A 12893-nucleotide genomic window follows, 5' to 3' on the forward strand; every position below is an offset into this window, starting at 1 on the left:
TGATATCACAATTTACTAGTGGAGGATTCCTTCATTTTGTCCACTCCATGTGTCTCAGAGGAGACAATAGCCACTCCCTCCCTTACTCTCCCTTTCCTCCTCCTATCCCTAGCTCCCCACAAAGCACTTAGCCCAAGCACCTTGATAACGATACGATTCAAGGGAGAAACACTAAAAGAAAGAGAAAATATAGCAAAAAAAACCTGGTAGAAAAATCAATCAGTGTTTCAAAGAATACACTTTAGTATGTGCATACACCTTCTGTCATTCTCTCTCGCGCAAGAGAAGACCCCTTCAGCTTCTATTTGTTATCAAATTTGAAAAACGTTGCTGAGTATTAATGTTGCTTATAAATGCTTCCCTCATCTTTATTTTTTTTCTCCTCTGGCTACACTTTTACTTTTTTGGGCATGGCCTTCCAGTCTGTCTGGCTCAGCAGAACAAATCCAGAATATTATCAGAAACATTTTGTTATATCATTTACATATGTATATAATTCAGAGTGTACTGCCTGTTTGTGTATATATAAAGTATATAGAAAAAAACATCTACCTAAAAAGGTTTGGATGTTACAGTCAGTGGCTGAACTGAAGGGAAACAAACCAAATAAATATAAACAGAATAGAACTTCACACTAATCGCAACACCGTCATACATTGTCAGTGAAGTGAATCCTGCACGGGAGTTAAAAATCAAAGGCAATCTTAAGTCCAAGAGTTGCAGCTCACAAATAGATATATCTATAGTCTTGTAATACAATAAATACAACATTAGTAAATGGCTACAATTTACTCTCCATCCCTGCCTGACAGCATGTTATTAGTACAATGTTTAAATATTGAAGAACGTCACTAAAGTAGAGATCCATATAAATAGAATGGTCTAAAGAGACTCTTAGTAAAACCTTGTTTGCCTGTGACTCTTTTTTCTAACTTAAAATAGTATTTTTTTTATCCCACTTCTACTCCCCCTCTCATCCTAGCATCCCTCCTGGTGTAGTGGAAGCCAAGGGTTGTATTCAAAGACGGACAGGAGAGTTTCCCGTGCTGTTCCAAAGCAGACATTTATCATGTTTTAAATTGTACCCTCCTTCAGACTGCATGTTGAACCCACTCCTATATCTTACCCAACACGATTTACTACACAGCACGGCCACCTCAAACCACAACAGAGCTATGACATGTTTGGTAGAGATATCAGGGGTGGCCAGACCTACTAGAGACATTTCAGCTCTCACAGTGGAGTTCAGCTGGGCTTGTGCACTGATCAACTAACTATGTTGTATCCATTCTTTAATTTAAACTTTACAAAGTGCAGACTACTTGACAAAACCAGCCAGTAGAGTTCAAACCACGCTACTGTAGTTCATTAGTGGAAGACAGGCTCAAAAAGTTTGTTACTATCTGAAGACTACTTCATATTTTCATAACATTCATGTAGTGACATGTCTGCTGGACCAGCACCCCCCCCCCCCCCCCCCCTCCCCCAAACACACACACACACACACACACACACACACAAACCCCTGGGTTGGTGTTGGGGGCGGGGGTTGAGGTGGTGGAAGACATTCCACTAGACGGGGGGAGGGAGTTAAGGGTAAAGCTGGCTTTACCTTACCCCCCACCCCCCTCTTCTTTTTTTAAACATACTATATTACACACATATACTAAATGATACGTACATATATGTACGTTTTGTTAGCTTTTTTGGAAATCATTAACTAAAAAAAGTTTACAAAAATAAAATGTTTTATGACGACCTCTCTAATTGGTCTACTCGGCTTGTTTTTCAGGGGTCCACAGGCTCCTCTCCCCTTGGACTACAGGCTCAATGGTTCAGGCCCTGGCTTCAGAGCAGTCCCAAAAACATTGTCCATCCATCTTTTCTGATCCCTTTCATTCTTGATAGAAGTGTTCCTTTACAAATCTGCTCTTTACCTTTAGGTCATCTGTTTTTAGTGTCCTGAGTCCGTGATGCTCTTCTCTCTTTTTTTAGATGATGTCCATTTGAAATCACCCCTGAAGTCTGTCTTTTATTTACTAAAAAAGAAAGAACAAGCAAGTCAGTGTAAAACATGAATCTACTCAGGTGAAGTTGAATTTGCATATCACAACTATAAAAAATATATTATGTTTAATTTCTTCTTACAGTAAAATGTAAATACAGGGTTACCATATGCACTATCTATCATCATCACCAACCTAATGACTTAACAAATAGTATCTGATCACTAAGATATAAAGATACATTTATGCTGCAGGAATCTCAATTGCTTGTCAAACATTGTCACAAGATCACATTGCACATTTCAAAAAACTGCTGCAATAAAAAGTGTGTAAAGCTTTGATCAGAGCAAAGTAATGTTGGTCATCTTCAGCAGCCAGCAGCAGGATATGACTTCCAGGCTGATTTACTTCATTTGTTGAGAAAGTGATCTTGTTGAATAAGTGTGATGCATCTGTTCTGTAAAAATATAATACATTGTAATTATGTATTTATTTTAATGCTGGTCAACAATTGACTGGATGTTTGTGGGTGTGTGGGGGAATGTGTACAAAAGGACATACATCTCCATCTAGACATTAAAGAAAATTATGTAATAATGTATTGTCCCCCAAAATATTTTTTATTATCTTAATGAGTAGAAGCTTTTAATCAGCTACCGACCAGGCAGGCAAAGATGGCACTGGAAAACAGCCTGGCCTCAATGGTGATGTTAGTGACATTTTTGCACAGCTCGGGGTGGATGAGGGTTTTAGGTTTATGGGAGAAACTGGCACATTATGTGGTGATGATGGCAGATGAGAGTGAGGTGTGTTGTATAAAAAGTGGTAGAAATTGTATGAGTGAGACACAGGCACAGATAACAGGTGAAACTAGTAATGTGTGGTGTGAACAGGCTAAGGAAGCTGAGATATTTGTTGAAGAGGCAGGTTGGAAAACTACTCCATCTAAATGTAAAGCAAAAGGTAAAATTTTCCACGTGGTGAAGAGACACTCCTACTTTTATTTACAGCGAATTGATATTGATTTACAATTTGTTTTTAAAAAAATCGAATGTGATTGGTTGACCCTCGACGCCGTACATCCGCTGTCACTGAATTAGTTCCACTGCGAGCTGAGAGCAAAGATTTGGTGACTTCAGGTGGAAACTGCGGAAAATCTGGTAATTTCTTTACAAAAACACCATTTCACAAGAATAAAGGAGGATAAAGGAGCTTGGTCCATACCGAACCGATTTACAGATTCAGCATCCGGCAAGTGATGAGGAAGAGCTTACACCCAGGGCTTCTCCCGCTCTTGTTATGAGAAACAGAGATGACTAACTGGATCTGGTGTAAGTAATGCCTTTTATTGCTTCCTCTGTTTGTTGTTTCAGTGTCGGCACTGAGGTACTGTGGACAATGACGTGGGTGCAAGACCTAAAGCATCTCTTTGAAAAATACAAACGGCATGAAAGTTGCCACATTCATTTTGACAACACAATGGGCCTAATTTTATCGGCAGGCTTACCATTGCTCAGTAGCTTTATGAAGGCTACAGGATCGGCATATTGTGTGTTTTGTTGTTTTTGTGTCTGGCTTCAGTTTGTTTGTCCCCCCCAACACCCCCCCCCCCCCCCCAATAAGGTTTATCATCAGCCGCCACTGGCATCCATGAGAAAAAGGTTTACATATGCAATATGATCAAATCCTTCCTCCAGGAAACATAAAAGAAGTTTAAGTGGAGGATTATTTTCCTGATAAGGACGTTCTCTACACACATCAGATTCCACATGAGGAACAAAGAGGAATCATCTTTAACTGAATACAAAGTTTTCAGACTGAGAAAACCTGTTCCAAGTTAAGAGACAGAGACTATCATGTTAATGTTAAAAACTCTGTATAGATTTTTTCAACAAATATTATTGTTGTTATTATTATTATTATCATTAATAATAATAATAATAATAATTGGTGCTGATACCATTAATAACATCATTACACCTATATATATCACTTTAATTATTTTTATTATAACAACAAGTCTGACAGAGCTTGAATATGACGGGTACCCAACTGTTCCTGGCCCCTCCCCCCTGTCTCTTCTCGCAGATGGCCGTCCACATCAGGTTTTCTAGAGGTTTTATTCCACTTAATGAGGAGTTTTTTCTCTCCACAGTCACCAAAGCCCTGGCTCATTGTGTGAAATGTTGGGTTTCTTAATCATTTTTAAGGTCTTGACTTTACTATGTAAAGTACCTTGAGATAATGTATGTTATGATATGGAGCTATACAAATAAATGTAATTCAATTGAATAACAATCAGTATAATTACTTTAATACAATATCCATTTGATTATTTGATTATTATGAATTAATAGGGGTCTGCATGGGTAATTCAAAGCTTTTGGTTAAGATTAGGAAAAGGTGGTAAAATAACTATTATCTGAGAATAGGTTCTCTTTTTCATTAGATGAATATCATAGCTTTAATTGAATCCACCTTTCCCTTACTTGTCCTCTCAAATTGATGGTGCAGGGACCTGCAAGACAAGATGTGAGGACAGAGTGACTGAAGAAAAATGTTTTCAGTAAAATGAGATTCCTAGGATTGCAGCTGATTTAACAGCTCTGTATTTCCATTTATTGGCTTAGAGATTGCATTGTTTGAAAGCTTTATTTATTTCTGACAATATTTGGGGGAAATCACAGTTGTTATTTTGTCAATTAGAGGAACAATTAACACAGATCTACTATTTGCAACCAGATGATGAAATAAAAAATATATAATTGGCAAAAGTAGCTAGTAATTATTATGAGACGAGACTGAATCATTCCTATGGACTGTTTTAAGGTCTTTACACACTGGTGGTATCCCACATTAACGATGAAATACTCACCTGCATATCTTCATCAAATCTATTCATCCCCACAGAGATGCAAATTTGCTCAATAAAATGTAAACAATTATTTGTGCCGGCTCATTCTTCAGAAAGATCGGTGGATTCAACATCATCCTGTGATGGACTTGTTCATCTCACTCAACAAAAGGAGATTTTGGTTCAGTCTCATTTTACATGGTAGACTAAGAGAAGGAGCGATGCACTTTCTACTACAGGAGTGGAAACCCTACCAAGGCTCTGTTTTTGGACACATTTTAGGATGTTGGTCCTGCTGGGGATGCTAGCACTTCATCTGAGGACCGTATTGGGATCCTGTTGACCCAGAGCAGCATCTATCTCTGCCATCTCTGCCTGAGGTAAGTTGTTAAATAGCCTAAACTACTATAGCTTTGTGTAATTGGCTGATGTAGTTGGAGAGCTCAGAAATATCTACCTCTTTCTGAAAAAATAATAGACTTAGGGGGCTTTAGGGGACATTTAGCAGATGTAAAAGGTGCATCGGACCATGGTCCATACCAATGGACCAAAATTGGGTCCAAACAAAATAGGTGGTCTTGGTCACAGTGTCAACATGTTTTTTTTATAGTTAGGATCTTTCGGACCAATTGCAGGAAATTGATGTGGCATTAAACTATAGAAGTAGAAAAAGAAGTGCAAGCAGCTCACAGGATTGCCTGTACTCTTTGCCTCTGACGATATGATGTTTGCTGGTAGTGACCATCAATAAAAGTATTGATGCAATCAACATTTTCTCCATTCAAATAGAAAGAAAAAGTTAGCGAACACAATAGCCAAATTGACAACACAGCAACATCAGAAGCACACCTGTCTACAAACTAATCAATGTCAAGTATAGGAAGATGTAGCCAATAGGGATGTCAACAGGACAAATGTATATCAGAAGTCTTCAGTCTGCTCCCTTAACTGCAATGTGAAACCAAAACTTGTATACCATGTTACGAAGACATGAACCTTGGTTCAGACCATGGTTCAGACTTTCAGGTGTGAAGATGCCCTTAGTCACTTTTTGCTGTGTAATATTTGCCTTCTCTGCATTATGGTCAATGCTCTGCCGATGCCCATAAAAGGGCATGAAACTGCTATAAGATGCGACTGCAGCACTTAGCTTTATCCCTACTGTGACCATCACTAAGACCAACAAACTGATGTACACTACAGCAGCAAGAATCTTAGAGATGCTTGGTTACAAGATGAACGTCATGAACAATAAGGAGCAATACTCCACGGATTAGATGGCTTGAGGCCAAGATCAAGGCAACACAACAAGAAGTTACTGCAGAAAGACGTAGTGAAGAAAGGGTTACCCAAGAAGTACAACACACTCTTAATACCTGAGGCACTGGAGACTGCCAAACAAAGACTGACGGCTCTGGCCACCTGCCTAAAGAGGTACACCATAGAAGAAGAAGACAGGATGTTCTCTACCGAACAGTCCAAAGTGTACTCTGGCTGGGTAATAACACCAGATTAGATCCACCCAGAGCTGAGAACAAAGCTCCCACAATGAGCAAGCACTTTGGCAACTATGGAGAGAAACAAATACCTCATTAACTGGAAGAAACCTCTAGCAGAACTAGAAACAATGTGGGCGGCCATCTGCCTTGACCGGTTGGTGAGGAGAGGAGAGATGGGTGGAAAAGAGGGGAGAGAAGAGAGAGAAATGAGGGGGAGGAGAGGGAGAGAGAGACCAGGAACAGTTAGTTGCATGTAGTGAAATAAATAAATGTGGGGCAGAGAGACAGAAAGAAAGTGAGATGTGCTCAGTGCATGATGGAAGTTCCTCCAGCAGTATAGGCCTATAGCAGCATAATGAAGGGATGGTTCAGGGCCCACCTGATCCAGCCCTAACTATAGGCTTTATCAAAAGGGAACGTTTTAAGTTTAACCTTAAATGTAGAGATGGTGTCTGCCTCCCGAACCCAGAGTGGGAGCTGGTTCCACAGGAGCGGAGCCTGGTAGCTGAAGGCTTTACCTCCCATTCTACTCTTACAGACTCTAGGAACCACAACAGAGCCTGTGTTTTGGGAGCAAAGTGATCTTTTTGGAAAATACGGTGTTATGAGCTCTTTGATATAAGGGCTTGATTAATAATAAATAATAATAATAGCTTGCATTTATATAGCGACTTTCAAGAGACCCAAGGACTCTTTACATATGTCTGTTAAATACATTCATTACAGTATTCCAGGCGGGAGGTGATGAAGGCATGAGGGAGGGTTTCTGGAGATGTTTTTGAGGTGAAAGAAGACGGATTTGGTGACGGATTTGATTTGGGATTGGAAGGAGAGGGTGGAGTCAAGAATGAAACCCAGGTTGCTGACCTCGGGGGATGGGAAGATGGTTGTTAAAAGAATTGTTCATCCAAAAATGAAAATTAGCTCATTATGTACTCACCCCTATGCCGATGGGGAGATGGGTGAGTCTCAGGGGTAGACTTTGTCAGAGCAGAATCCAATACAATTTAAATCAATGGCAAGTCCTTCTTCAGACTTAATAAAACAGAAAAACCTTAACATCGTGTTTGAAGCCGAAATGTCCTCTGATATCGTCCGACGAGGGGCATTCAGGGACCGTCAGAAATGCTAACGTCCCCTAGCTTAGTGACTTCTGTTGGACTTTTAAGCTTAAAACACCATGTAAATAATCTCGAGTCGAATATGAATGTCGGGGCTTCTGGACACTTGGATGACACCACACGGGCAGTATGGAGGCATGTTATGTTTTGTCTGTTGTTTTATTTCGTCTGAAGATAGGTCACTAATCAGCTACACTGTTTACCCCTGAAACTCCAAAAGTGTTTTGTGGACTCAAACAATTCACCCAACCCCCCATCGGCATAGGGTTGAGTAGATAATGAGTGAATTTTCATTTCTGGGGGAACTGTCCCTTTAAGTGCTTTGTATGTGAGGAACATACAGTTTATGGGAACATCAGGGATCCTGTGGGACTTCAGAATCCAGGGTTGAAATCCAATGTGATCCTATACTGTGATACTATTTTTTATACCTAATATTGAACCAAAATTATAAGCTCAGAATTGTTGATTCATTAATTCATTATTATTAATATTATTATTAATATTATTATATCAACCATAGCTATTGTTTGCTGTGTTTACATAAAGGTGGGCACACAGCTAATTAAACGTCAGCAGTCACACCTGGGTTTTTAGTTAATAGTAACATTTTCTGTTTATTCGTTGCATTCAATTCAATACTGGGAGGCTCTCATCTCAGAACCTCTTTTAATACTCAAAGACTGGTTTTTGAGGTGAAGGAAGTAGTCTCTGTGTGTGAGTGTGTTAAGAGGAAGTTGGATCTTCAGAGGCAAGAACACACAACTGAATTACTGCACTGCAGAAATAGGGCCTCAGAGGGAAAATGAGCAAAGGTTAGATGGACGAAAGAAGTAGAGATCAGCACAGGCTGAAGGGAGGGGGAGGGTTGGGGTTGTGGTATTACAAATGTCAGAGTCCTGAGCTGAGGTGACAAATATGTTATTCATGCTGGACAAATACCTCCCACAGAAGTAACTGGGTTGAAAAACCTGTGCTTCCTCCAAATACCAAATACCCCATTTCGACCAGCCACTACTATACCATCCTTTCTTGCTTTCTTTCTGCTTTCTTCTCTATACCTGTCTGTATATGATTCAGAGTGTGAATGACATTTGAGAGAACCTCATGGGCATCAACTCCTCAAAGAGACACAGCAGAGAGGACGTTTGAGTTGAGTCAAAGCCAGAGCATAGCTACCTTGAGTTACTTCAAATTGTGTAGGCATGAGCATGCTTGAAAAGAACCTTTAAGACATATATTGAGATTTGAGGAATGGTTAAATGTCATATATGTTATTTTAAAACAGAACAAAATAAAACAAATAAATTCAGCATTCATTGATAACAGGCATAAATTATTTTTGTTTGCCCATTAAAATAATGCATATTAGTACATATTTATCAGCTACTGGAATGAGGCATGAGTGTACTGGCATAGTGTGAGTATGTCAAAGGAAATTGTAGATTGTGGTTCATGGTCCCCTTTCCCCTCCTAAATCCACTCTGATGGTGAGATAAGATTCCTTTGCTTTCATATAAAATGCTAATCTTTCTGTAATCATTTTTTTCATGACTTTTCCCATTTGTGATGTCAGTGTTATTGGCCTATAGTTCATTGGATTTAAAGGATGCCTCCTTTGTTTCCTGAAAAGAACAATCACTGCCTCTTTCCGACCAACTGGCAACTTCCCACTTCCCATACCTAATTTTACAAACCTAACAGCTTCAGTGATGCTACCATACCTAACTGCTTTAGCATTACATAACTGATTTCATTGTTCCCTCCAGATGTTAGCCCAGATCAGAGCATCCATTGTACTGTTAGTATCGTCCCTTCACTAAGGAATTCCAGGATGAGCTGATCTCGCCCTTGCCCTTCCTCTCTTGCCATCCTCAGTCAAGTTAACAGAACTATGGATTTGAATAAGCGCTTTCGCTAACATCTCTACCTTCTCTACATCAGAGATGATAGCAAAAGCACTTATTCAAATCAGTCCTGATGCTTCTTCATTCTTCATTGTTCGGTTTATTGGCAGGTGGCAACCAATGTCAAGGTGCATCACCGGCAACTACTGTCTTCTTCTTCTTCTTCTTCTTCTTCTTCTTCTTCTTCTTCTTCGTTTGGTTTATTGGCGGGTGGCAACCAACGCCAAGGTGCATTACAGTCATCTACTGGATCTACTTCTTTTTCCTTCTTACCAGGTCGATAATTCCTCCCTTAAATACGCGTAGAGTCCGTTTGTTTCGTTACTTTTTATCAAACATTTATCTACAAAAGTCCCTTGACATGAAGGCCCATGTCTTTGAAACAAAAAGAGTGGAAAAAAAAAAGAGAGAATGAAGCCGGAAATGTTATATACAGTAGATGGCCGTAATGCGACTTGCTGTTGGTTGCCACCCGCCAATAAACCAAACGAAGAAGAAGAAGAAGAAGAAGAAGAAGAAGAAGAAAATTTAAAACACTAAAAGTGTAGGGAAAAGTCACATTAAAATCTCTTTGGGGGTTGTTTATGGTTCTCACATCTGCACCTCAACTGTTTTTCCAAATGAAAAATTGCTATGATGACCTCTACTCAGTCAGTGGAAGCCGACTCTGTTTCAAAAATAAATCAACCATAATTTGTCTGTACAAATTATGCATAGAATTGACATCATTGAAAATGGAAAGTGACTTGGGAAGGGCCATGTAAGTTATGACTGTTATCTGTAACAAGCGAAGGTGGAAGGAGGTTGAAGCTCCTATGGAGCCACCAAACTTCATAATAAAAAAGACTGCTGTTCATTTCTTATTAACAGTTGTCCGGAGAAGATGATGCTAGATGATGATATTCTATATCCTTTATTGTAGTGTAAAGTATGGAATTAATTTGAGTAAATGTTTAAATATGTAATTTGTGAAGGCTTCTTAATTATTTTGTAGCAAAGAAACTACAATTACTTTTTTCACATTAACAGCAACCTTAAATACTGTTGTCCTTCTTTTTTCCTAATTGGCTAACTACTTCATCTCTAAGCCCAGGCTTACTTTGTTAGTAATGTTATAAGCAAAAGAGTTTAAAAATGTGTGCTCTCCATTTCCAGAACAGAAACATGCTCATACATGTTTATGTGATTAAAAAAATAGCTTTCTCATAGACGATATTTTGGAAACATTGAAATAAACACTAGTAATGCTAGCAATGCTTTATCAAAACACACTTCACACAGTAATTTGACCACAGCCACATAGAAAGACATCAAATATGATCCAAACAAACACATAGTTAAAGCCTTTTCTTGTCATGTAAAATGTTGCTGTTGTCTAGCCTCTAACCATGAATATATAACGATTGAAAAGGAAGAACATATCATCATTTGTCTTTCAATATATATTTTCTTCTTTAGTAGAAGAAGAACCTAATGTCCATTTCCCTCTAAACAATAGACTAATAAATCCTATACTGTTACACCCTGTTCTATGATACATAAATACAAAAGACTTTAACAGAACATAGGACAAACATGTATTTAAAAATTCTCAAGTCCATGGATGAGTGTTACAGGAAAACACGAATACATATTTTTATTCACATGAATTGTTAAGAAAAGCATTTCATATCCCATCACCACTGAATGTATATTATACTCTAAGTCACCATATTCTGCAGATATCTGTACATTTATATTGCGTTAGTTAATTTTAGTAAGTAATTAACACATTTTCAATCAAAATGGAATACTCAGAAATGGAGCTGGTCAATTGTAGCTTTTAAGTGAATACTTTGCCCTCACTAGAAACAACTTGAGAGTGATAGAAAAGACTGTATACAGGCAGACACTAGTGACACCATCAGTCTTACTAGTGTGAATGTCTGTGTGAGTTTATTCAGTCTCGTAGGCCATATTTTCAAATGAGATCAGTAAACTCTCTTATCACTAATCTGTAATGTAAATTGCCTCAATTGCTGCTTCTTTTCAGACTCCCCTTTCTTACTGTGCTACTAACTCCTCCCCTCTTTACAATCCCATCAGACACAGCAGGCACAGATGCTATTTACTGGTGGGAGAGTGTTTGTGTTTGTATGGATTTGACTGGGAGAGAGGGATTGAGATTAGTGGAAAACTGAATGCTTGAGTGTACTGAGGGCTTTGCCAGCTGCTGTTGGAATAGGTCAGCTGACTAATGCAATATGTGGCAAATTGATGTCAAGAATTTTACACAGCTCAGCAACTCTGTGAAAAAGTCATCAACCTCAGCTATGTTCCAAGCACTGCCACCCCAATCTACTCTCTAACTTTACAGGATTAGTTGTTTTTTTTATGTTCGGAAATCTGCTATATTTGTATACAGTCTCTAAGGAAACTTAATTGGCCTCTCAAACAATTTTTTGACTTTTAATCTTTTGAATGATATTCATCAACCCATCGTCGGATTACTTTAATCTCGCTGTTTTAGGTTTCCCGATTCCCATTTCTGTTGTTTTACAAATTACCCTTTTATCTTGGCTCTCTTTGAGAACTGCACATTTGCTTCCTCGGAGTAAAGAGATGAAATCCACTGCCTAGAATGAGATCTCAGAAAAAAGGTTAAGCTGTTTGAAAGTTACTACCAAGGCAAAGGATATTTCCACCATAACACCGCCCAACACCGCCAGAAGATCTAGGGGTTTGCACTGGAATCTAGTGCCAAAAGATCATCTAATTTCAGTGCTGACTGACCCTTATTATTTGCATTTGCTGGTGAGTTTTAAGAAGCTACAGTAGTAAGTCTCATTCCCTTGCCCTGGCTGCATGTCACTCAGAAACAGACCTGTTGGGGTGCCCTCTATCTCAACTGGTAGTGCAGGCACCCAACATATGGAGGATTGAGTCCTCCTGCAGCGGCCAAAGGGTTGGTTTTGACCGGGCCCATTTCTGCGTATCTACCCCAGTCCCTACCGCCATTTCACACTTGCAATGTCCTATCAATAAAGGTGAAATACCCCGAAAATATCTTTTTAAAAAACAGGCCGGTTTCTGCTAGGTAGGGCTCCAGATAGAAGTGGGAGAGAGGGGATATTGGGAACAATTGTTGTACTTATAACTACAAATATATCTTCTTGTGAATATGGTAAATAAAACACTGGAAAAGTATTACATGTCATGGGACTTTCCATATTAGCCAATCTATACCTAAGCGAATAAAAAATATCCTGCATTAGATCACTGTCAGGTTTTTACTCATGAATACAATAAACTTGTTTATCTTAATTGATTTAGAAACCTGATAGCATACATATAATGTTTGGATTGAGGTCACTGGTAGCATGCATTTTGGATAACTGCCATCACAGCTTCCATGTCTACTGAAAATTATGTCTGAGGCACAGATATTTCCTAATAAATGATTAGGTCTTTCATGAGCAGGATGTCAGAGTGAATAAGATTAAATGAAATACATTCAAAAATAGGTT

General features: G+C 38.8%; 1 protein-coding gene across 1 annotated transcript in view; it reads right to left on the reverse strand.

Annotated features, from left to right (window-relative positions):
* Positions 1-1760: 1760 nt before the first annotated feature.
* The window catches only part of rbfox3a (RNA binding fox-1 homolog 3a), a 556640-nt gene continuing 545507 nt past the window's right edge, over positions 1761-12893 (reverse strand). The window contains exon 16 of the mRNA XM_034571195.1: positions 1761-2039. Within this exon, the coding sequence (XP_034427086.1) occupies positions 2037-2039 (3 nt within the window). The 3' untranslated portion in view covers positions 1761-2036. The remainder of the gene's footprint in view (positions 2040-12893) is intronic.

This window comes from Hippoglossus hippoglossus, chromosome 19, assembly GCF_009819705.1.
Source record: "Hippoglossus hippoglossus isolate fHipHip1 chromosome 19, fHipHip1.pri, whole genome shotgun sequence".
Taxonomy (NCBI): domain Eukaryota; kingdom Metazoa; phylum Chordata; class Actinopteri; order Pleuronectiformes; family Pleuronectidae; genus Hippoglossus; species Hippoglossus hippoglossus.